General features: G+C 43.0%; 1 protein-coding gene and 1 long non-coding RNA gene across 2 annotated transcripts in view; one reads left to right on the top strand and one right to left on the bottom strand.

The window, feature by feature from the left end:
• The first annotated feature begins 380 nt into the window (after positions 1 to 380).
• LOC124000642 lies at positions 381 to 26,493 on the top strand. Its single transcript, XR_006832647.1, has 3 exons — positions 381 to 492; positions 8,345 to 8,461; positions 25,479 to 26,493. It is a non-coding gene; the product is annotated as an uncharacterized LOC124000642 (long non-coding RNA).
• The window catches only part of LOC124000640 (putative cytochrome P450 120), a 46,167-nt gene continuing 37,757 nt past the window's right edge, over positions 18,439 to 26,848 (bottom strand). Inside the window, exons 10-11 of the mRNA XM_046307172.1 lie at positions 24,670 to 24,757; positions 18,439 to 19,101 (exon numbers count right to left, since the gene is read on the bottom strand). Of these exons, the coding sequence (XP_046163128.1) occupies positions 18,931 to 19,101; positions 24,670 to 24,757 (259 nt within the window). The 3' untranslated portion in view covers positions 18,439 to 18,930. The remainder of the gene's footprint in view (positions 19,102 to 24,669; positions 24,758 to 26,848) is intronic.

Genomic DNA, 26,848 nt, shown 5'->3' with positions numbered 1-26,848 from the left:
CAGGAAAGCAGGAAACTGACGTTAATCGCTAATGTCATAGGCAGGAAGTGGGTTCTAACTAACGGCTCAGTACCTTGACCTTATCATCTCTCTCTCTCTCTCTTTCTCTCTCTCTCTCTCTCTCTCTCAATCTCTCTTTCTCTCCCTCCCTCTCTCTCTCTCTCTCTATTTCTCTCTCTCTCTCTCTCTCTCTCTCTCTCTCTCTCTCTCTCTCTCTCTCTCTCTCTCTCTCTCTCTCTCTCTCTCTCTCTCTCTCTCTCTCTCAATCTCTCTTTCTCTCCCTCCCTCTCTCTCTCTCTCTCTCTCTCTCTCTCTCTCTCTCTTTATCTTTCTCTCTCTCTTTCTCAGTGGATAAGGAGGTTACAGTACAGCACCCCAATCGGTCACGCCACAACCATTTTCTCCATAATAAGCAGGATATTGGAAATGAAGAAGTTTGATTTGTTGCTAAGCAACTGGAGATCCATGCACCAGACTCACCTATCTCTTATGGTAAGTATCTTCAGAAGGGTGAATGGTGAGTGGCGAAGTTACAAAATGGCTTCAGCATCTCAGCGGGAAAAATGAATCATACCTTGATGAATACTGATTCTGCTACAATACAATCTTTGTACGTGTCAAAAGATGTCCTTCCAAATACAGGATATTGTGTGCTTAGGACCCAAAGACTCATAAAATTAAGTGGAATGTTTTGGACAGATACATTATAAAATTAAAGATGAATTGAAATAAAAATGAAATCTCCGCCCTTTAATGCTCTGGCTTGAATGTGTAGTACAGACACTCACAGAACCAGCACCCAGAGATGTGTCATGAATCATATGCATAATACTGTCTGGCCGTTTTCTAACATTGACATCCTTGCCTTCACCGTGACCATGGACGGGATTCTATACTGCTTCTGGGAGGGGTTAAGATATTACAGCAGCTGTCATGTTTTCTATCTTTGCGTTTTTCGAAATAGCTAGGAACACAGTAACCAAGGCGAAGCAGTCTGTCTGATGATGGCACATCCACTCTTACAGAAAATATGGTTAGCAACAGGAAATGATTAGAGATTATAATGAATGGATACATTTTTCATTAGGGCAAATCAAAATGGAAATGACAAACTTTAGAAGCTTTTTTAATCCTCAAATACACAACAAGTTTGCATTTCCTTCTGGTAGGAAAATGATCCGTTATGAAAGAGTGATCAAATTAAGATCCAAATCTGTAGCTGCAACGCCTGCTTGTAGACTTTAGAAAAGCAAGCAATAACTAAATATACTGAATAAGACTCGCATTCCTTTAAATCTTTTACCCAGATTTGAGGAGAGATGCAGAGAAGCATATTTGGTTTTTAGAACCACCAGCCAGGTGGATACAGACAGCTCAAGAGGTATGCTTAGATATGTAGAAAAATAGACAGATCTATGTTTTACGTAGAATTAAGCTTAATGATTATGGCTCTAGAATGCAGGAAAATGCAGTTTCTCACACACTTTGTGATTCGTCAGATTTTTGGAGTGTATTATGCCCCTGCTCAAGATCTTGGCACCTCCATCACTACAGCACTAAGCATTCTATTTTAGAATCATGTCAAAGATAGATTATGCTCAGTATTCACTTGCACTGATATGCACTAAGGTGTCCTCCCTTCTATGCTTCACTAGACTACAAAGCGACAATGGCCAGACACAGGAAGCCTCCCTCTCCTGTCAGTGAACGTTAGAAGGGAGGAGGCAGACTTCAACGTGCAGACTTTTGGCACCTGGTCCCCTCCCTAGCAGGCTGGGGGTGAGACTGTGGACAGGAGGGGTGATAGAGAGGGAGGAGCAAAGGAGCTCTTGCCAATGTAACAGTGGTACTTCCAAGTGATTGAATTTCCTTTCCTGACTGTTAATTGATTGGCGGGCCAAGATAGCTAAACACTTTGGAATGAATAATCAAACACCTGGGTGTGTACTATTGGCCAATAATTAAATGACACATATACAGTCAGTTGACATAAATCAAAATATGTTGTAATATTTTCCAATTGAATATTAGCTCAGACACACCGGTAGGATTTGCCTGTCGACAGTACTTAGCACCTCTGAACAGATTGTCGGCAGTCAATCTCTTTTGTGTTCACACAGCGAAGACCTTAAAGTCGTCAGCCACTCAACCTTGTTAAAATACTCCAAACCAGAAGGTGGCAGTAGCATTGTTTGGCAATGCATGTCTGTGTGTGTTGCTTAGTTTATGGTCTAGATTCCAATGTAAGCTAGCTAGTTAGCTGCGCTAATGTTGCTATTTTGTAGAAAGCTCTGGTTGATATTAGCCAAATGGCCACAGCTAGATAACTACCTAGCAAGATGAAACTATTTAATTCACTCTCTGTAATCACATACTGCCAGTTATCATATTCGCTAGCTAGCACAACGTGGCTAGCTAGCTAAAGACACTGCACTAACTCTGCAGCTAACACAGGCAGCTGATTTATGATTTAATTAAAATGACAATACTAGCTACAGTGGTTAGCTAGCTTGGAGGAAGTATTTCGTTTTGTGCATTGTCTGTGCACTTAGCTAACTACCATCCCATAGCCTACATTGCATATGAAGTGTGACTGGCTCATGACATTCAACCGTGATGTTATTGCCACTCATGTTGGCTCCCCACGTGGGGGTTCATGCTCTCTAATTGGCTCAAAGTCAAGTTGTTGGCCACTGACATGATTTGAGATTCTACAAGTAGAAACGTCAGGTTCGTTACTATCAGGTCGCACACAGCAGGTGCCGCTTTTGTTTTAGTAAGAGAAGGAACGACCTCCCACTGTGACAAGTACCTATCGGCAGTCAATTAAATGTATTTATAAAAACCTGTTCCACCCAGCCAACACCAAAATAGGGCTGAACACAAAAACTGGTAGCTGTGTGAGTGAGAACATTTTTCTGAAATTTGTTCTTATTTGTGAGCTATATTCCTCATTACTGGGTTGCATCCACTCAGCTGTGAATAGGGTGAATCATTCTCTAACCTTGTAGAGATTTGACTTAACTAGCTAGGCCTACTGGGCTATGCTGCAAGTTTCCCACAGAGGGAATCATTTTATGGTTTATATTTACCATGTCGGGATGATCCCCACTCACCCAGAATGAGTCAGGTAACTGACGACTGAGGAGTAATGAAAATGGAAGGAGACGTGCGTGTAGGGTGTGTACCTGTGAAGGGACTAGCTGTGACCTTGAGTGGCACTCTGTTTCACATGGGAAACGACAAGCTGCTAAAGGAAACACATCTGGCTCTGTTGGTCTAACTGCCACAGTGGGCTGAAACCGCTGTAAAAATAGGTGACAACTATCTGACAACCATCTGAGAACCTGGGAGTGTTGGATCAGGAAGGGACGGCAGGGGTTCTGGCAGACTGACAGTGAGGCAGTAGGTATAGGGACGATGCGATGTGTGATTCAAACCCACTCACACAGAGACAAGGTGATCATATAGACCAGTCATCATCAACTAGATTCAGCCATGGGACAATTTGTTTCTTGAGCAGATGGTCAGAACATAATTACAAATAATTTGACTGCTAAATGACTTCAAGAATCCCAAACAGATATAATAGTAGACTAAAACGTAATAATTTCAAAACTCCTGGTGTTTTTACAGTGTTTAATGTAAAAATAAAAATAAAAATAAAACCCTTTTTTTTTTCTTCAGACAACTTGGGGGACCAAATAAAACCACCCAGAGAAAAATTTGGCTCCGGGCCACCAGTTGGGGAACCCTGATATGGACACTTCCTCTACTGATGTGTGTATTGGGAAATAAAATCAAATAAAAACAAAAAGTAAAAGCAGCCAAATATTGGTGGAGGTGCCAATGTTCCTGTTCAAGCTTTATCTAGTCTGTACCCTTCACTGCCTCTTATTCATATCATTTTTAGGCTGTAGGCCCATGGATGAATCCATTGACTGTTAGAAAGATTGAAATTCAAATCTTTACAGAACAAATAGGACCATAGGACAGGGGTGTGGCTTGGTGGGATTTTAGAGAGAAGAGAGAGGTGATGCATCAAAGATGTCCGTTCTTGACAGGAAGACAAGTTGCTGTGGTAACACCTCAGTGGAAATGTGAATGCCCTGGCAATATGTTTGTAAGATAGACTAAATAAATAATACAAGAACAAGTGAAGACAACAAATTCAGGGTACAATGTAGCCTTCAGAAGAGAGGTTCTCTTCATGCTGTATAATTACTTTTAATTACTGCATATACCTGTAATCACAAAGCAGAGAGAAATGATGACCTCTACACAGAATCACCTTAATTCAGTCCTTTCATTTTCACTAACTATGGGATGTTGGCTATCAACAACAAGGCAACTCCTATGACTAATTGGGAATGGGACGCAAGCGTAGGATTGATCACCCTGTCGCTGGCCGCCTTTGGGGAGGGTGTATAGTGTGAAAGGCCGAAACACCCTAGGAACCAAAGGTACACTACTGACGATGCGCTCCCCAAATTTCACCACGCTCACTGTTCATTAACTCTTAGAAGTGCTTGCACAAAGGATAGTAACATCTCATCCTGTGTTCTTGGAATCTTCCTGTCCAGCTTGTCTGAAAGATTATAAACGTTTGCAATATAATGTTCTTAGACTAATCTGGCTGGAATGAAGGGTAATCTGGAAGATTAATATGCGGTGATCATTTCAAGTGAAGAATAGTGAAGTTGTTTGAGTGGGCTGTTCATGACCACATGACCATCTCTGTGTGGATCTATCTAGGCTATAATGGTACCTTGTGGGGAAATGACAGTTACTCACAGTTTTCCAGGTGATATGCTGCCTATTTATACTGTTGAGGAAGGAAGAATAGGCAATTGCCTAACCATGACTCCAATATGTATTCTACTCAGGGATCATGGTAACCCACAAACTTCCCATGAAAGGCTTAATTATGCAAACAGCTCAACGTGAATTCCTAACTCGCCCACGCTACCAACTACTCAGATCGTACCATCAGGAAGCAAAATTCCCTGGTACTTTTTCCAACTCATACTTGGCTATACTTAAATTTACATTGTAGGCCTATTGCAACAAACTGCCTTTCACTTTACAAGGAAAATGCAAATATCCAAGGAGCCGTGTGAATGTTGTGCCACATGGTGTTAGTGGTACAGTCATGTTTGTAACAGGCAACCAATAACATTAATAGTCAAAATAATAAAAACTATTATTTTTGTTAATTTAACATAATCACAAACTATGAGGTTTATAAGGACAAATACTAGCTTGGCAACTGACCTCCTTGATCTGAAAGGAACATCAGAAACGTGTCTGACCCCTTTAACTGTGCCCTGGCCTGGTCTGGCCTGCAGCAACGGTAAAAGCAAGGCCACAAAAACAAGTGGCCTTTTGTTGGGTCTTTCTCAGTGAGTGTTTATAAACCCTATTTCTCAACCAGGATAAAGATACTTATTTCCTGGGCCCTCTGACCCAATTAAAAGGTCACAATGAAGCGTTGGTATAAATGAAGTAGAACATAGAGCAGAACAAACACATCGCAGAACACACAGTAGAACACACAGTAGAACAAAAAGTAGAACACACAGTAGAACAAACACAAAGCTGAACACACAGTAGAATAAACACACAGTAAAACAAACACACAGTAGAACAAACACACAGTAGAACAAACACACAGTAGAACACACAGTAGAACACACAGCAGAACACAAAGTAGAACAAACACACAGTAGAACAAACACACAGTAGAACACACGGCAGACCAAACAGCAGACCACACAGTAGAATACACAGCAGAACACACAGTAGAACACACAGTAGTCTTCACCCTTATGAATGAGGCCAGCCATATGCTTTCTATTCTTGATTGGATAAGGCTGACAACTGTATAGTCAGTTCCAAATCAGATGATAATGACCATTGTTATAGACTAGGCTTCTGTTAGAAGTACTATTATGATATATATTATATTATGAAGTAGTACTAGGCTGGAGAGTCTGATGCGTATGTTTGTCACATAGTTCCTTTTTAAATAATTTGCCTGCTGATTCTGAGAAACATTTGTTTCCGCAGAATCTGACCGAATCGGACTACCATTTATTATTTACATGTCTAATGGGGGGCAGGTAGACTAGCAGTTATAACATTGGGCCAGCAACCAAAAGATATGTTGATGTGCCCTTGAGGAAGACACTTACAGTGCCTTCAGAAAGTATTCATACCCCTTGACTTATGGTTTGGATTTTTTTCTCTCAGCCATCTCCATACAATACCCAAATAATGACAAAGTGAAAACATATTTTTAGAAATGTTAGCACATTTTTTGAAAATGTAATACCGAAATATCTAATTTACATAGGTATTCATACCTCTGAGTCAATACTTTGAAAAAGCACCTTTGGCAATGATTACAGCTGTGTCTTTCTGTGTAAGTCTCGAAGATGGGCGACATTGCCCATTATTTCTTCAATCTCTGTCAAATTGGTTGTTGATCATTGCTAGATCATTGCTACAACCATTTTCAGGTTTTGCCATAGATTTCCAAGTAGATTTAAGTCAAAACTGTAACTCAACCACTCAGGAACATTCACTGTCTTCTTGGTAAGCAACTTCAGTGTAGATTTGGAACGTTTTAGGTTATTGTCCCGCTGAAAGGTGGAATCAAATCAAATCAAATCAAATGGTATTAGTCACATGCGCCGAATACAACAGTGAAATGCTTTACTTATGAGCCCCTAACCAAAAATGCTGTTAAACAAATAAAAACAAATAAGAAAAATAAATAAAAGTAACAAGTAATTAAAGAGAAGCAGTAAAATGACAATAGCGAGACTATATACAGGGAGGTACCGGTACAGAGTCGATGTGCGGGGGCACCGGTTAGTTGAGGTAATTTGTACATATAGGTAGAGTTATTAAAGTAGGGGGGCAATGCAAATAGTCTGGGCAGCAATTTGATTAGATGTTCAGGAGTCTTATGGCATGGGGGTAGAAGATGTTAAGCCCCTTGGACCTAGACTTGGCACTCCGGTATCGCTTGACGTGCGGTAGCAGAGAGAACCGTCTATGACTGGGGTGGCTGGAGTCTTTGACAATTTTTAGAGCCTTCCTCTGACACCGCCTGGTATAAAGGTCCTGGATGGCAGGAAGCTTAGCCCCAGTGATGTACTGGGCTGTTCGCACTACCCTCTGTAGTGCCTTGCAGTTGGAGGCCGAGCAGTTGCCATACCAAGCAGTGATGCCACCAGTCAGGATGCTCTCGATGGTGCAGCTGTAGAACTATTTGAGCATCTGGACCCATGCCAAATATTTTCAGTCTCCTGAGGGGGAATGGGTTTTGTCGTGCCCTCTTCACGACTGTCTTGGTGTGTTTGGACCATGTTAGTTTGTTGGTGATGTGGACACCAAGGAACTTGAAGCTCTCAACCTGCTCCACTGCAGCCCGGTCGATGAGAAAGGGGTGTGCTTGATCCTCTTTTTCCTGTAGTCCACAATCATCTTCTTTGTCTTGATCATGTTGAGGGAGAGGTTGTTGTCCTGGCACCACACGGCCAGGTCTCTGACCTCCTCCCTATAGGCTGTCAGGTTGTTGTCGGTCATCAGGACACTGTTGCGTCATCAGCAAAGTTAATGATGGAAACTTCCTCTCCCAGTGTCTGGTGTAAAGCAGACTGAATCTGTTTTTCCTCTAAGATTTTTCCTATTCTTAGCAACATTATGTTTATTTTTTTACCCTGAAAAACTCCCCAGTCCTTAATGATTACAAACATACCCATAACAGAGTTAAGAGTTATTACTTCAAATAAAGCTATTAGTCAACATATTATTAACATTGTGATGCAGATTTTCCAAAGAGGGAAATAAAGGACATTTTGTCCCTTTTAGATGTAATCAGTTCAAACAGCCTTTATCACAGGAGGAAGGAGAAGAGTCTCTCTGGCATCATCACATGCTCAGAGGCCAGTCATCCAGGTGTGTCTTGGCTCCTGAGAAAGGATTAATCATTTTGTTTGATATGCTGCAGGGCTGTGGCCTGTCAGCTCACCTGTAGTGAGTCACCAGAGATATAGCCCACTCCTCATCGTCCGGTCGGCTGCCTGCCTCCTCACTGGAGGAGAGGAGAGGCATGTGTCATGTAAATGTTGACACTCTGCTTCTTACCTTAAAAAGCTGCTTTGAAAAGTTATCCAGGTTTTAAATTTTTTGGGGTAATATCCTCTACCTATTTCGGCCACGTTTAAATATATATATATATTTCCAGGTTTTGTAGATTGACTATGAATTATTGTCTCTTCAGGACGTTTGTAACCTTGGTTCACCTAACCTACTTGTCTTCCCTTTTCCACAGGTGAAGACACAGTTCAAGTGTTGTTCCATGGTGTTGCAATTAACGACTAGTGTTGATTGAGGAGACGAGAGAGCTGTGAATCTTGGGATGAAAAGTGACACAATTAAAGAGACCCCAGTGAGTAATTGCCCATCTTCCTGCCAGCTCTGGAGATCCAGCCAGCCATGCAGGCAACCACACACAGCAGGGAGACAGGAGGTGTGTGTGTTGGTGTGTATCTATGTGTGTGCGTCTATACGTGTGCGCGCGTGTGTACTTGAGCTGAGCTTGCTAGTGCAGAGAGAGACAGAAGATGTCAGTCCTGAGGGTCAATGAGGAGCAATCAGTAGAAGGAGCTGAGTGAGCAGGTGTGTATGTAACGGTGTGTGTTTACCAGGCTTGATTTTACATGGCATAGGAGAGGTGCTGGGTATGGAAATAGTAGTTTATCTCTCCTTCTCCTCCTTACCTGCCTGTGCAATACAACACAGTTCATGTTTGCTTGAAAGCTTGAATAGATTATTGGTATGAATCCACTTGTGGGTGTATCACTTGTCTCTGTGAATCCTAATGTTCTACTTTCTCACCCTCTCCCTTCCTGCCTAATGGAATGTGACAAGAAAGCCAGGAAAATAAAACCAAATGATCTCCTGTGCTCACTGAGGTGACAGTGAAAAATGTGTTGTTTCAGGCCGGTAATTGATTTATTGCAGATTCTGCCATAACATTAGTAGGCATGTAGTGCGCAAAACGATACATGGCCTACCTCTGCATGAGCTTTCAAGTGGCTGTAAATAGAGTACATGACTCAGCTGTGGGGGTGAATGGACTTCTTACAGTATTCATTACTATTAGCATGAACAGTGATATGGAAGGGTGGAGATGGTCCCCGCTACAGTGTGAGGAGTGAGAGCATGTTACCCATTCCTCATACCTCAGCAAATGCACACAGACCGGACCAGAGATTTAACATGGTCCGGCTTGGGGAAGTGTGTGTGTTGAGTGTGTGTGTGTTGAGTAGGTGTGTGTGTTGAGTAGGGGTGTGTGTGTGTGTGTGTGTGTGTGTGTGTGTGTGTGTGTGTGTGTGTGTGTGTGTGTGTGTGTGTGTGTGTGTGTGTGTGTGTGTGTGTGTGTGTGTGTGTGTGTGTGTGTGTGTGTGTGTGTGTGTGTGTGTGTGTGTGTGAGTGAGTGAGTGAGTGTGAGTGAGTGAGTGAGTGAGTGAGTGAGTGAGTGTGTGTGTGTGTGTGTGTGTGTGTGTGTGTGTGTGTGTGTGTGTGTGTGTGTGTTGAGAGAGATGGTTATTAGTCTCAGAGCTACACAGGAAGCCAATTCTATCTGTGATAATGGAATTGACCTGACCCTGAGGGATGTGCTCTGACATGGTCCCTCCTGGGCCTCTCAGAGGGAGAAAGGGAGAGTTGGACAAAGGGATGTCGGGAGGGAGGGATGGACTTCTTCTCCCAGCACACAGAGGGAGGTTACTTAATTTACTGGAGCAGGTGAGTGAATGGGACATGGCGTGGTGTGGCTTTGTAAACCCCCTTGTCGAAATATACACGCTCACCACCCCTAAATGTAAAATAAAAATTTCCCAATTTGGGATCAATAAAGTACTACTCTACTCTCTGAATGTAACCTGATTCATTGTGTATTGAAGTAATACAGTATATTGACCGTTGTTTTTATGTCCTATAAGGTTTATTGCACTAAATAGGTCGAAATGACCTATATCTAACAGCTCCATATCAATAGCACTACGCAGGACAGAACATGCTCAACATGTTAAAAGTCAAATAAGGACAAAGCAGATCAATTATAGAGTGGTGTCCGTCAGTATACTACCCAGTCCCAGACCATGCAGGGGTGTATCCTGTGACCTCTTCCTCATCTGATTACCATGTGAAAGGTTGTCCTGTGAGGCTGAATGGCACAGGGCTCCTTGTAGCCACCATACTCTAATTAGGCATGGTAATTAAAAGAGAGTCTGTCCCTTTGTAGTGACATCTGGTTCCCCGTCCACCTCCTGTATCAGGGGTGGAGAAACAGGCCAAACAAAACTAAGTGGCTATGACTTCCTCATCACCATGACAGGACAAGGGGTGATAGGTCAGGGAGACAGGAAGAGCGACCACTGGATCTCGAGGTGCAAAAACGTGTTTATGTGTGTATGTGTGGTGTTATGTGTGTTTTTCTCTCCAGTGTCCAGAAGTCTGTACATACAGTGCCTTGCGAAAGTATTCGGCCCCCTTGAACTTTGCGACCTTTTGCCACATTTCAGGCTTCAAACATAAAGATATAAAACTGTATTTTTTTGTGAAGAATCAACAACAAGTGGGACACAATCATGACGTGGAACGACATTTATTGGATATTTCAAACTTTTTTTAACAAATCAAAAACGGAAAAATGGGGCGTGCAAAATTATTCAGCCCCCTTAAGTTAATACTTTGTAGCGCCACCTTTTGCTGCGATTACAGCTGTAAGTCACTTGGGGTATGTCTCTATCAGTTTTGCACATCGAGAGACTGAAGTTTTTCCCCATTCCTCCTTGCAAAACAGCTCGAGCTCAGTGAGGTTGGATGGAGAGCATTTGTGAACAGCAGTTTTCAGTTCTTTCCACAGATTCTCGATTGGATTCAGGTCTGGACTTTGACTTGGCCATTCTAACACCTGGATATGTTTATTTTTGAACCATTCCATTGTAGATTTTGCTTTATGTTTTGGATCATTGTCTTGTTGGAAGACAAATCTCTGACCCAGTCTCAGGTCTTTTGCAGACTCCATCAGGTTTTCTTCCAGAATGGTCCTGTATTTGGCTCCATCCATCTTCCCATCAATTTTAACCATCTTCCCTGTCCCTGCTGAAGAAAAGCAGGCCCAAACCATGATGCTGCCACCACCATGTTTGACAGTGGGGATGGTGTGTTCAGGGTGATGAGCTGTGTTGCTTTTACGCCAAACATAACGTTTTGCATTGTTGCCAAAAAGTTCAATTTTGGTTTCATCTGACCAGAGCACCTTCTTCCACAAGTTTGGTGTGTCTCCCAGGTGGCTTGTGGCAAACTATAAACAACACTTTTTATGGATATCTTTAAGAAATGGCTTTCTTCTTGCCACTCTTCCATAAAGGCCAGATTTGTGCAATATACGACTGATTGTTGTCCTATGGACAGAGTCTCCCACCTCAGCTGTAGATCTCTGCAGTTCATCCAGAGTGATCATGGGCCTCTTGGCTGCATCTCTGATCAGTCTTCTCCTTGTATGAGCTGAAAGTTTAGAGGGACGGCCAGGTCTTGGTAGATTTGCAGTGGTCTGATACTCCTTCCATTTCAATATTATCGCTTGCACAGTGCTCCTTGTGATGTTTAAAGCTTGGGAAATATTTTTGTATCCAAATCCGGCTTTAAACTTCATCACAACAGTATCTCGGACCTGCCTGGTGTGTTCCTTGTTCTTCATGATGCTCTCTGCGCTTTTAACGGACCTCTGAGACTATCACAGTGCAGGTGCTTTTATACGGAGACTTGATTACACACAGGTGGATTGTATTTATTAGTCATTTAGGTCAACATTGGATCATTCAGAGATCCTCACTGAACTTCTGGAGAGAGTTTGCTGCACTGAAAGTAAAAGAGTACATCCGCTGCCAATTCATGTCCAGTCGGCTGAATAATTTTGCACGCCCAATTTTTCAGTGTTTGATTTGTTACAAAAGTTTGAAATATCCAATAAATGTTGTTCCACTTCATGATTGTGTCCCACTTGTTGATTCTTCACAAAAAAATACAGTTTTATATCTTTATATTTGAAGCCTGAAATGTGGCAAAAGGTCGCAAAGTTCAAGGGGGCCGAATACTTTCGCAAGGCACTGTATGTAAACTGATCTTGAAGGGCTCCTCTGTATGTTTTCCGTTACAGCCGGACATGTGTGTTTCTAACCTGAGTGATATTATGTACGCATTCAAAGGCAGCTCATCTTAGAACTCTCATGCATGTGTTCATTCTTTCTGTTGACAGTGCGGAGTGCTAATACAGTACATGAGCCTTGGGCTCTGTAGGCGAAATGTATTGAGATATGTGCCCTCACTGGAGGCAGATGGCCTGCTATTCTGTTTTGTCTGTGTAGGAGTTAAAGAAGGAGGTAGGAGTCTGCCCTACAGTGTACATCAAAATACAGAGCTATGTGTGCACAATGTTACATTAATGCAACAGGATCAAAACAGCGGTCTGTGGAAGGTAAACGGAATGGGTTTAACTATCCTGCACAAAACAGGGAAAAATACAGAACACACACAGACCAGAATGTCGATACTACAGATGAAGGATCTTAATTTGACCCAGTTTTCTACAGCAGGCAAATAATCCTTTAGCAACAGGAAATGTGAATAATGATGTGGATTATAATTAACAGACATTTTTTGTAGGGTGTAATACATTTTTCATTAGGGCAAATCAAGTCTGACATAAAGTTAAAATTAGACTTTATAAGCCTTTTCAAGCCTTGAACACACTACAAGTTTGTATTTCCTGCATTTATATTCAACATGAACCTTAAATGGAAAACAAGAGTGACTCATGCATTACTACTATTGACACAAATCAGCTATTATTTACCTTCTGTCTCCAGCCTGTCTGTAATAGTGCAAGCAATGTCTAAAGTGTGTTAATGTGTGCTGACAACAGGTTTATGCAGTGTCCACATGTAGGATTTTAATTTGATCACCCTTTTCAAGGAGAACTTTCCTGAAATGCAGGAAATGTAAAACTTGTAGTGTATTTGAGGTTTAAAAAGGCTTCTGAAATGTGTGTAATTTCCACTTTGAAATTTCAGACTAGATTTTCCCTTCGTGAAAAATGTATCAACCCCTACAAACAAAATCTTAATTAAAATCCACAAAATAATACAAAATTCCTGTTGCTGCAGGATTATTTTCCTGCTTTTGCAAACTGGCTCAAATTAAGTTCCTACATCTGTAGCAGCGCGCTGGACAATAGTGTCCTGTAGACTTTATCGGAACGTCATCCAGGATAAGCAGCATAACTTGCATTTAATAGATTTGTTCACTAACTAAGACTGAACTACTGTTGTGCTAGTGTTTTTCATAAGAAAGTGAGAGTTTCTACATTCAAATAGCTTGCATTCTTAGGGATTTACTACTTGTGATTGACAGAAAAACAGATTGGAAACATTATTACCTACAAAATATCAGTACATAGTAAATGCATAATAAAAATTTGATCGAACTTTTAAAATGAACATGACATTTTTTTTAAAGTATGACATCCGATGGAATTCTGTTTCCAGGTAATACAGAGGATATTACATGACCTGAAGAAATAAGTTATGATTTATATTATCACAATCTGTCTAATGAAAAAATAGCTCAATTACTATCGTAATGATCAGATACATAATCATCTTTTCACAGTTTATCATAATCTTTAATAAAGATGGGATTCAAATATATTATACAGTGCTAATATTTAACCTTTAAGAGTAGTCTAGAATGGCTATCATTTCAGAGTAACTATTGAACAGAAAAAATACATCAGAAAACATGTACATTATGAGATATGATATTGACATATTCACATTCTCCTAAAACAGCTTGCACTTCATTGCCATTCAGAAGATATGTCCGTTCCCTCCGATATATTAAACAAAAGGTTTAATGTGAAGATGTCTTGTCTGTGTGAGGGTGAGAGCTGCATGATAATAAGCAGCCAGACAATAACATGGGCTAGGTTCCTCTGAGTAGCTAGGACAAACCGTTGCTAAGCACTTCTGGTTGCTAAGTGAGAGTGAGAGGGGGAACATTTCAGCAGCCCTTGGTGCAATGCTGAAATCTGAGGGCATTCCTTGACTTCTGGTGCTGCAGAACTGTTAAAACCCCTGTCATATGACAGGCTAACGGTGCAGTGATAGAGACAGTCCTAAAGCATCCAAAGTGTGATACAGTAGTTTTTTCCCAAGGTTAAATAAACACACATATAAACAACGATCTTAAAATAGGGCAACATCATCTAATGTAGGCAGCAGTATGTACCTATATTGCAATCATTTGCAGCAACTTGACAATAAATAAAAGTAAAAAAAATCAGCATAATTTATTTTATATAGTGCTTTTCATTACAAAGAGAATCTCAAAGATTAATAAAAAACAAACAAAACACATGATCTGGTAGGTCTTGGGCAATGTTCTTCCACAGCTTCAGATGATAATGTGTTGTTCAGCCAGGAAGTTCAGAAAGGCTGGGCAGTAGATTTAGTGGAGAAAGCTCAGATGACACAGAGGGAACAGCGACAGTTATTTAGACATGCCCGGAGCTCTTCATTGGGTAGCTGTGTGCTTCTGAAGTGTAGCACATACCTGGGTACAGGGCCAGATCTAGCCTTTTGGGGGCCCTAATCGAGATTTGGGTGGCGGGGCCGCCCCACCAAGCCTGCATAAAAATAATTGTGTTCCCCCTCTCTTCCTGCAGTTCTACACATTTTGCCATGGGGCTTGGAGAGACATTTTAAATATTTTATAACAAATTTCATGCAATTCTACTAATTTAGCTTCAGAGATCAATCAATGGGGGCCCAATGGAAGTCAAGGCCACTGGGCATGTGCCCTGCTTTCCCAGTCGGTATTCGGCCATGATTAGCCTACTACTAGTTTAGAAAACTCGCTAAACTAACTTACCAATATAAAAAGTGTTAGCTGACATGGCTAATTGAGGTCAGGGGCCTCCTAGTGGCCAGGGGCCCCAGCTTATGTAACTTATGCCTGAAGCAGGCTCTGCCTGGGTGATGCTTCGGCAGCTAAAAGCGCTAGAAAGACCCCCACACCTCGGCAGTAGTCAGGAAACAGTCCCCTACGAGGCGGACTCAAGAACAGAAATACAGTTGAAGTAGGAAGTTTACATACACTTAGGTTGGAGTCATTAAAACTAGTTTTTCAACCACTCCACAAATTTCTTGTTAACAAACTATACTTTTTCCAAGTCGGTTAGGAAATCTACTTTGTGCATGACACAAGTAACTTTTCCAACAATTGTTTACAGACAGATTATTTCACTTATCGATTGTGCAACCAGGGCTGGTAAAACCTTGGATCCTTGCCATTCTAACTTCTGCGACGCATATAAGGCCCTACCCCGCCCTCCTTTCGGGAAAAGCTAACCACGACTCAATTTTGTTGCTCCCAGACAGAAGCCAAAACAAGAAGCTCCCGCGCTCAGGTCTGTTCAACGCTGGTCCGACCAATCTGATTCCAGGCTCCAAGACTGCTTCCATCGCGTGGACTGGGATATGTTCCGTACTGCATCCAACAACAACATTGACGAATACGCTGATTCGGTGAGAGAGTTCATTAGAAAGTGCATTGAAGATGTCGTTCCCATAGCAACGATTAAAACATTCCCAAACCAGAAACCGTGGATTGATGGCAGCATTCGTGTGAAACTGAAAGCGCAAACCACTGCTTTTAACCAGGGAAGGAGACCGGAAACATGACCGAATACAAACAGTGTAGCTATTCCCTCCGCAAGGCAATCAAACAAGCTAAGCATCAGCATAGAGACAAAGTATAGAGACAAGAGGTATGTGGCAGGGTCCACAGTCAATCACGGATTACAAAAAGAAAACCAGCCCTGTTACGGACCAGGATGTCTTGCTCCCAGGCAGATTAAATCACTTTCTTGCCCACTTTGAGGACAATATAGTGCCACTGACACGGCCCGCAACCAAAACATGCGGACTCTCCTTCACTGCAGCCGACGTGAGAAAACATTTAAACGTGTTAACCCTCGCAGGGCTGAAGGCCCAGACGGCATCCCCAGCCGCGTCCTCAGAGCATGCGCAGACCAGCTGGCTGGTGTGTTTAAGGACATATTCAATCAATCCTTATCCCAGTCTGCTGTTCCCACATGCTTCAAGAGGGCCACCATTGTCCCTGTTCCCAAGAAAGCGAAGGTAACTGAGCTAAACGACTAACGCCCCGTAGCACTCACTTCTGTCATCATGAAGTGCTTTGAGAGACTAGTCAAGGATCATATCACCTCCACCCTACCTGACACCTTATACCCACTCCAATTTGCTTACCGCCCAAATAGGTCCACAGACGATGCAATCTCAACCACACTGCACACTGCCCTAACCCATCTGGACAAGAGGCATACCTATGTGAGAATGCTGTTCATCGACTACAGCTCAGCATTTAACACCATAGTACCCTCCAAACTCGTCATTAAGCTCGAGACCCAGGGTCTCGACCCCGCCTTGTGCAACTGGGTACTGCCCCCAACTTGGTACTGCCCCCGCCAACCCCAGGTGGTGAGGGTAGGTAACAACATCTCCACCCCGCTGATCCTCAACACTGTGGCCCCACAAGGGTGCGTTCTGAGCCCTCTCCTCTACTCCCTGTTCACCCACGACTGCGTGGCCATGCACGCCTCGAACTCAATCATCAAGTTTGTGGACGACACTACCGTGGTAGGCTTGATTACCAACAACGACGAGACGGCCTACAGGGAGGAGGTGAGGGCCCTCGGAGTGTGGTGTCAGGAAAATAACCTCACACTCAACGTCAACAAAACTAAGGAGATGATTGTGGACTTCAGGAAACAGCAGAGGGAGTACCCCCCTATCCACATCGATGGGACAGTAGTGGAGAGGGTAGTACGTTTTAAATTCCTCGGTGTACACATCACAGACAAACTGTATTGGTCCACCAACACAGACAGCATTGTGAAGAAGGCGCAGCAGCGCCTCTTCAACCTCAGGAGGCTGAAGAAATTCAGCTTGCCACCAAAAGCACTCACAAACTTCTACAGATGCACAATCGAGAGCATCCTGTCGGGCTGTATCACTGCCTGGTACTGCTCCGCCCACAACCACAAGGCTCTCCAGAGGGTAGTGAGGTCTGCACAACGCATCACCAGGGGCAAACTACCTGCCCTCCAGGACACCTACACCTACACTGGAAGGCCATAAAGATCATCAAGGACAACAACCACCCGAGCCACTGCCTGTTCACCCCGCTATCATCCAGAAGGCGAGGTCAGTACAGGTGCATCAAAGCAGGTTTACATACACTAAGTTGACTGTGCCTTTAAACAGCTTGGAAAATTCCAGAAAATTATGTCATGGCTTTAGAAGCTTCTGATAGGCTAATTGACATCATTTGAGTCAATTGGAGGTGTAACTGTGGATGTAATTCACAGCATACCTTCTAACTCAGTGCCTCTTTGCTTGACATCATGGGAAAATCAAAAGAAATCAGCCAAGACCTCAGAAATAAAATTGTAGACTTCCACAAGTCTGGTTAATCCTTGGGAGCAATTTACAGACGCCTGAAGATGCCACGTTCATTTGTACAAACAATATGGGACCACTCAGCCGTCATACCGCTCAGGAAGGAGACACGTTCTGTCTCCTAGAGATGAACGTAATTTGGTGCGATCAATCCCAGAACAGCAGCAAAGATGCTGGAGGAAACAGGTACAAACAGGTACAAAAGTATCTATATCCACAGTAAAAAGAGTCCTGTATCGACATAACCTGAAACGCCGCTCAGCAAGGAAGAAGCCACTGCTCCAAAACCGCCATAAAAAAGCCAGACTACGGTTTGCAACTGCACATGGGGACAAAGATTGTACTCTCTGGAGAAATGTCCTCTGGTCTGATGAAACACAAATAGAACTGTTTGGCCATAATGGCTATCGTTATGTTTGGAGGAAAAAGGGGGAGGCTTGCAAGCCGTGAAGCACGGGGGTGGCAGCATCATGTTGTGGGTGCTTTGCTGCAGGAGGGACTGGTGCACTTCACAAACTAGATGGCATAATGAGGATGGAAAATTATGTGAATATATTGAACCAACACCTCAAGACATCAGTTAAAGCTTGGTCGCAAATGGGTCTTCCAAATGGACAATGACCTCAAGCATACTTCCAAAGTTGTGGCAAAAAGACTTAAGGACAACAAAGTCAAGGTATTGGAGTGGTCATCACAAAGCCCTGACCTCAAACCTATATAAAATGTGTGGGCAGAACTGAAAAAGCATGTGCGAGCAAGGAGGCCTACAAACCTGACTCAGTTACACCAGCTCTATCAGGAGGGCCAAAATTCACCCAACTTATTGTGGGAAGCTTGTGGAAGGCTACCCGAAATGATTCACCCAAGTTAAACAATTTAAAGGCAATGCTACCAAATACTAATTGAGTGTATGTAAACTTCTGACCCACCGGGAATGTGTGAAAGAAATTAAAGTCAAAATAAATCATTCTCTCTACTATTTTTCTGACATTTCACATTCTTAAAATAAAGTGGTGACGGGAATTTATACTCAGATTAAATGTCAGGAATTGTGAAAAACTGAGTTTAAATGTATTTGACTATGTAAACTTCCGACTTCAACTGTATGACACAGTTGGACAATATACAGTATCAAGATGTGAACAGTGATCCATATCAACATTATCTTTAAATCAGGAAGATCGAGTGACGGGTAATAACTAAGATCTGCACATACTGGTGTCCTTGAGAGACCATTAGGACCACTGCTACAACGGGGCCTCTCCTCGTCCTATCCACCTGCCTCTCAGTGTCCATGCTTTGGTCTTTAGGGTGGACCATCAGGCAGGTCTGTGGCACTGCTCTCCAGCTCCAGCTCAGTGAAGCTCACCATTGGAGGGACAGTGGGCCGGGACACAGGCAACCATTTGTACTGGAGGTCCTGTGAGTAGGGGCTCAGGTCCCAATCATAGTGCTGGAGCAGGTACCCACACGCTGCCTGAAACACAAATACAGATGTCTTTCTGGTGGCAATAGAGATGTACCATAAGACACAACACAGTATGCCCCTTTAAGACAACACATTATGCCCCTTTAAGACACAACACATTATGTCCCGGCAGGGTAGCCTAGTGTTTAGAGCGTTGGACTAGTAACGGAAAGGTTGCAAGTTCAAATCCCTGAGCTGACAATGTACAAATCTGTCGTTCTGCCCATGAACAGGCAGTTATAACCCACTGTTCCTAGGCCGTCATTGAAACTAAGAATTTGTTCTATAACTGACTTGCCTGGTTAAATAAAGGTAAAACATTTTATTTTTTTTAATTAAAAGACGCAACACATTATGTCCCTTTAAGACGCAACTCATTATGTCCCTTTAAGATGCAAAACATGTCTATTTAAGACAACACATTAGGCTAAATGTACAATAGAGATGTCCCTTTAAGACACAACACATTAGGCTACATGTACAATAGAGATGTCCCTTTAAGACAACACATTATGTCCCTTTAAGACAACACATTAGGCTACATGTACAATAGAGATGTCCCTTTAAAATGCAACACATTAGGCTACATGTACAATAGAGATGTCCCTTTAAGACACAACACATTATGTCCCTTTAAGACAACACATTAGGCTACATGTACAATAGAGATGTCCCTTTAAGATGCAACACATTAGGCTACAAGGTACAATAGAGATGTCCCTTTAAGACAACACATTAGGATACATGTACAATAGAGATGTCTCTTTAAGACACAACACATTAGGCTACATGAACAACCACTCTGGCCAATCTGGCTAATGAACGACAAATAACAGCGCTGCTTGTGTCGTAGTGTCTTGTTCGTCCACTGCAGAGTGGCATTTTGGCAGGATCTCTGAAGTGACCAGTTTGATGCTAACAGTACATGAGTGACAGATCGTCCTTGCCTCTCCTCTCTCTCCAGAGAGACTGCCTTTGCCAGAGGCGGTAAGGGGGAGGGAAGGGGGAAAGATGACTCACAGCTTCTGACCTACATCCCACTGCTCTCCAGAGTCCCCTCACTGGTCTCTGGTCACACCCAACCCATGCACTAGTCTGGCCAAAACAGAGACAACCAGCCACCTCTCTAGAGATTGTGCCTCGGTAATGACCACACTGCTGCAGTTGGGATGGGCCAGGTAATAAATCACAAGGATAAGGACAGAGCATGTTCAGGACAGATTCCATCAGGCTATTATTCCAATGCATGTCATTAAAAAGTTTTTAAAAAATGTTGATGCATGGCACTAATTTAGTGTCACACTAACATGACACTAACCCCATTTCTCTTCTCGTAATATATCCCTTCATGCTTAAAGGGAAATATATGATTGGCTTTACTTAGATATAATATATATCAACCCTTAGAGTATATCCATGAGTCTCACATCTTGTCACCTCTCATACCACTCTTATACAGTAGTAGAGTTTTTGGTTTTGCTGTAGAGAGAGAGCCCACTGGGCACAGATGACAGTTCAAAACATGTCACCATCTCATACCACTCTTATACAGTAGTAGAGTTTTTGGTTTTGCTGTAGAGAGAGAGCCCACTGGGCACAGATGACAGTTCAAAACATGTCACCATCTCATACCACTCTTATACAGTAGTAGAGTTTTTGGTTTTGCTGTAGAGAGAGAGCCCACTGGGCACAGATGACAGTTCAAAACATGTCACCATCTCATACCACTCTTATACAGTAGTAGAGTTTTTGGTTTTGCTGTAAAGAGAGAGCCCACTGGGCACAGATGACAGTTCAAAACATGTCACCATCTCATACCACTCCTATACAGTAGTAGAGTTTTTGGTTTTGCTGTAGAGAGAGAGCCCACTGGGCACAGATGACAGTTCAAAACATGTCACCATCTCACACAGTAGTAGAGTTTTTGGTTTTGCTGTAGATGACAGTTCAAAACATGTCACCATCCTCATACCACTCCTATACAGTAGTAGAGTTTTTGGTTTTGCTGTAGAGAGAGAGCATGGGCACAGATGTCAGTTCAAAACATGTCACTACCACTCTTATACAGTAGTAGAGTTTTTGGTTTTGCTGTAAAGAGAGAGCCCACTGGGCACAGATGACAGTTCAAAACATGTCACCATCTCATACCACTCCTATACAGTAGTAGAGTTTTTGGTTTTGCTGTAGAGAGAGAGCCCACTGGGCACAGATGACAGTTCAAAACATGTCACCATCTCATACCACTCTTATACAGTAGTAGAGGTTTTGGTTTTGCTGTAGAGAGAGAGCCCACTGGGCACAGATGACAGTTCAAAACATGTCACCATCTCACTGGATTTAGATTCAAAGTTGGGTGAAAAAAATACAAAATTCACTTATGTTGATGACCATTTGCAAATCCAATCAGTTTTCCACGTTGATTCAACGTCATCACATACTTTTTTGTTGTTGAAATTGGCCCAGTGAGAAAGCACTGCTGATGTGTGTATACGTGTGGAGGCTGCCATGTGTAAAGGAGGATGACAAATGGACTGTCCCCTCAGGGGTGGCCTGGGTTTGGGGGACTGGCCACACTGGATTTCACTAAGCCAAACAGTGATGCCTCATCTCTTCCATGACATGAAACCGCCCTGTCACCCCCCGCTCCTCAGAATGGGTATGTCTGGGTGCAATGTTACCGTCACTGCCCACTGCAGCTTGTTAGCAGCCTTGACATGACAAGACAGTGTATCACTTCTTTATAATGCAATATCACCTAGGATTTGAACTTAAGCGTTGTGAATATGTCTCAAGTACCACAATGGACACGTATAGGGCCTATACAGTATATACCATCAAAACCTGTTACTGGGTGTCTGTCCACAACAGGGAGGAATTGCATTCTAGTCAACATATGAGAGTAATGTATTATTACTTTTACAAAACATCAACATGACTTTTATCGCTTAAGATTTTGACCTGAGCTAGGTAAAGTGGCTGTTTTGATACAACAGGCTCAGTACAGCTCATCCTCTCAAACCACTGTATGTCTGTTGCCATGGTAACTGTCTCAAAGATATGCTTTCTGCTCTAGCTGTCATCAAATATCAGTTACTCAGAGAGACACAATATCTCATATATGAGTTTGAGACCTATACAGTATTTTCCCTATAAACCTACCTACACCATAATTAAGCAATGACACAATGGATTGCATTCCATTCCAACAAACAAAACACCTAAGCCAGCTAACCAGTTCTTATAGCAGCCATATGGCCGCCTTTGTCAGTCAGCACATCTATATACAGCGTAAGTATAGTTCAGCATCAACTCTCCCATGATAAGATGATCAGGGTTGAGTCATCCCTCACTACAGCCTTGTCCGTCCGCATGCACTAAATCATTGAACAGGAGAAGGGAGGGTGATTATATTCTCCTAGAAAAAAAAGATGTATGGAAGTTGATGACGTCCGTAAGCACACACCAGCTCCTCCTGTTACAATGCTGTGCCTTTGGAGTCTTGTACTGCTGCATAGTTCTGAACATCGGCAATTCCCAGGGTGAATGACAGGCTGAATGAAGTACTGTGGTGGTACCTACTGTTTATTTGACTGACAGTATCTAGTTCTATTGGATAAAAAGCAATAGAGAGTGAGTCATACTCTCTGCTGAGTGGATGGTAATCTCCCAGATCCTTGTCTATCAGTGGGCATTAGAGAGCTCAGTACAGACACTCAGTTCAGTACGTCAGAGGAAGCAAGCTGATCTGGCAGGATAACGCTGCCTTCAAAATGGCACCTTATTCCCTATATAGTGCACTATTTTTGACCAGAGCCCCATGGGCGTCACTACGGTGTCGGAAACCAACCTCCTCCCTTACCGCCCCGCAGAGGCCTGATATGATCTGCCGACCAGGCCAGGGTAGTAGGAACCCTGCCTCCCTCACCGCAGAGGTCTGATATGATCTGCCGACCAGGCCAGGGTAGTAGGAACCCAACCTCCCTTACCGCAGAGGCCTGATATGATCTGCCGACCAGGCCAGGGTAGTAGGAACCCAACCTCCCTCACCGCAGAGGCCTGATATGATCTGCCGACCAGGCCAGGGTAGTAGGAACCCAACCTCCCTCACCGCAGAGGCCTGATATGATCTGCCGACCAGGCCAGGGTAGTAGGAACCCTGCCTCCCTCACCGCAGAGGCCTGATATGATCTGCCGAACAGGTCAGGGTAGTAGGAACCCAACCTCCCTTACCGCCCCGCAGAGGGCTGATATGATCTGCCGAACAGGTCAGGGTAGTAGGAACCCAACCTCCCTTACCGCCCCGCAGAGGGCTGATATGATCTGCCGAACAGGTCAGGGTAGTAGGAACCCAACCTCCCTCACCGCCCCGCAGAGGCCTGATATGATCTGCCGACCAGGCCAGGGTAGTAGGAACCCAACCTCCCTCACCGCAGAGGCCTGATATGATCTGCCGAACAGGTCAGGGTAGTAGGAACCCTGCCTCCCTCACCGCAGAGGCCTGATATGATCTGCCGACCAGGCCAGGGTAGTAGGAACCCAGCCTCCCTCATGCCCCACAAAGGTCTGATATGATCTGTCGACCAGGCCAGGCCAGGAGAACGTAGTGTGGTGTGTATGTGGGGGTTTAAGCAGCTGCTGTTGTTAAAACAATTGTTGCTGTGTTGGTTTTCAGAGTGCAATTACTGGACATCATGTGTCACCACCACCGGCCGACCCTGACTGCGAACAGCAAACATGGGACATCAATATCTCTGTCAACAGGGCCTGTCTCACATCTCTCTGTGCCATAGACAGATAAGCAGAACGAGCTCTGATGATCAGATACTATGACTCCTGCCTCCTGCCCATCTAAGCCACCGCATATATATTACCAGTACACACCCATACACACCACGTTATCATAGACACCAGAAACAGGAAGTGGATCCCCTCCCACCTTACTGTCATTATGGCCGCAGCACACCTGTCCTCTTTCTCACCTGCCTCCCACTGAGTGTTCCAGGTCTGGACAGACAGTGTTTGTAACCCAAATGGCACCCTATTCCCTTTGTAGTGCACTACTTTTGACCAGGGCCTCTGGTCAAAAGTAGAACACTATATAGGGAATAGGGTGCCATTTGGGACGCAGAGAGACAGTCTCAGTCAGCGGTTGCTAGCCTGGTAATGACGCCACAGAGGGCCCTGCACAGCTGGCCTTTTCTTACAAGCAGCCAATAGAACATCCGCAGCAAAACTTACCACCGTAACAACATTACCCCTTTAGCCAAGAGGAATCCCTACTGAACATCCCTGTCCCTGTCTCCTTAGGGGTGCTTTACTTTCTGGAGAAGCTGTAGACTTCAGGCACTGCAGACAGACCATTCCTATCTAAATGGTCAGTAATGTAGGACTTTGTTTTATCAACAAATGTACATAGACCTTATAGTGTTTACATTTAAAGGACATTGGTAGCGTCATGTTAAATCCATTAAAAAAGATAAACAATAACTTTGGTGGAGAAAAATAAAATAAGAGTGATGAGAGGAGAGAAAAGTGATTAGAGTAGAAAGATGAGGGAGGAGAGGAAAGGAGAGTCACCTTGAGAAAGACGTTGTTCAGCTGGACTCCGATGCAGTTCCTGGGGCCGTTGCCTAGGCTGCAGAGGAGGTGCTCCTGTCCTGCGTTTCTAAGACAGACAACAAAGCACAGCATAACCAATCATTACATAACAGTGTTCTCTTCCCACTCGGTTTCATTTCTCTGTCCTCATATGACTAGAGCCGAGACCTCGGGGTGCTGTGGTTTGTAGCTGTCATGTCCTGCCACGGTGCAGAGATGTGAGGTGACGACCCTGGTGATTAAGTCAGCAGCATCAGGGAGCCAACAGATCAGACAATGCTATCACTACCTTTAGGAAGTAGAGCTTGCCTACCATGTATGTAAAGCAGTGCTATATATTCATATCATACACAACAATGATTTGAGCCTATTCACAAATCCATATAATTGACATCATGTTATGTTGTCATAGTACAGTATATGTCCATATACAGGTGCAGGATATTAATTTGAGCCAGAATCCTGCAGCAACAGGACATTTTAATTGTTATGTGGATTATAATTAATTTCAATTTTTGTAGTGGTTGATGCATTTTTTGCAGGGGAAATTAAGTCTGAAATTTCTACATGGAAATTACAAACTACAGAAGCCTTTTAAAACCTCAAATACACTATATGTTTAAAATGTCCTGCATTGCAGGAAGGTTCTCCTCCAACAGGGTGATCAATTTAAGATCCTACATCTGTAGCTGTTGGACTGACAGCAGGAACTTACTTACTCGTCTCTGCACAACACACATTAACTAACATGTTTTTGATATAATTCTCTTTCTCCACTCGCATTACAGGAAGGAATTAAGTGGAGTGAGAGAGAGAGAAGAAACATATTGGCTTGCTCTGAGACAGGATTATGGACTAATGCACTAAGTGGACAGAGATGAAGTGCAAGTTCTGAGTGGCTGGCTTCCAGAATCATGCAGAGCTGTGTTTCCGACCAGATCATCGGATCCTGTGGTCAGTTTCAACAATGTTATTCTAATGTGTGAAATGGTTTTCCATCCCCCTTGTTGTGCTTCCTGGGAGTAATGCAACTGTGATAATGTAAACCATTTTGAACAAACATACTTGCAACAGAGTGTAGGGAAATATATACAGTATGTTCATGTAAGTATTTTCTACACTCAAGCTGACATAAAGTCACCCAATAAATAAGTGTTGCCTCCCCTTCTCTATCACTGTGTACCAGTGAGTGTGCAGTCAGTCACTATGACGCAGGGAGGGGGTCCAACAATCTGCTATGAGTCACACCTGCAGATGACTGACATATCAATCACCTCAGGGGTCAAGCATATCACAGTCTCCAGAAAGCAATATAGAAGAGGTTAAAAACCCACACAAACAATAACTGAATGTATAAAACCGTCATTGTTCAGTCAGAATGACTACTGTTTAGAGTGTCTGAGTCTTTAGAATGTATGCTTGCTCAAAATGTCTGCATGTTTAGTTACAGTAGAATGTCTGATTGTGTACATGCGTTTAGATCAGTATGTTTATCGTCGTTATTAAGGTCAGGGTAAAAAAGATGCTTCCGGAGGACCTGCACACTGCATGTGGTGTAGACAGGCACATAACGCGACTCCTGCACCTGGTGATCAAGCCTCGTTACATAATGGTGACCAATGTTCAAAGCCACAGTAATATCAGACATGCACATTTCTTAAATTAAACAATGTCATGATTAATACAGATCTGTAGCAGTGACCCGCTCTGTGACTCACTGTGTGCTCAGAGAGGAAGGGCAGCTTTTGAGTCCCCTGAGCTCAATGTTCAAATTTGGTGTCCCCATCTGAATAACACGCTGATTACGATGACATGATGAATAAAAAAATTGATAAATGCACAATATTCTTTGTTAAACTATATATTGTCATATCTAATCAAATCTTGTTGGTCGCGTACACACACATATATATAATATAAACATATATACATACACATATATACATACAGTGGGGCAAAAAAGTATTTAGTCAGCCACCAATTGTGCAAGTTCTCCCACAAAAAAGTTGAGAGGGCTGTAATTTTCATCATAGGTACACTTCTACTATGACAGACAAAATGAGAAAAAAAATCCAGAAAATCACATTGTAGGATTTTTTATGAATTTATTTGCAAATTATGGTGGAAAATAAGTATTTGGTCAATAACAAAAGTTTCT

This window comes from Oncorhynchus gorbuscha, linkage group LG16 (genome assembly GCF_021184085.1).
Source record: "Oncorhynchus gorbuscha isolate QuinsamMale2020 ecotype Even-year linkage group LG16, OgorEven_v1.0, whole genome shotgun sequence".
Taxonomy (NCBI): domain Eukaryota; kingdom Metazoa; phylum Chordata; class Actinopteri; order Salmoniformes; family Salmonidae; genus Oncorhynchus; species Oncorhynchus gorbuscha.
The sequence above is the reverse complement of the archived record's forward strand: the minus strand, read 5'-3'. Positions and strand labels throughout refer to the sequence as shown.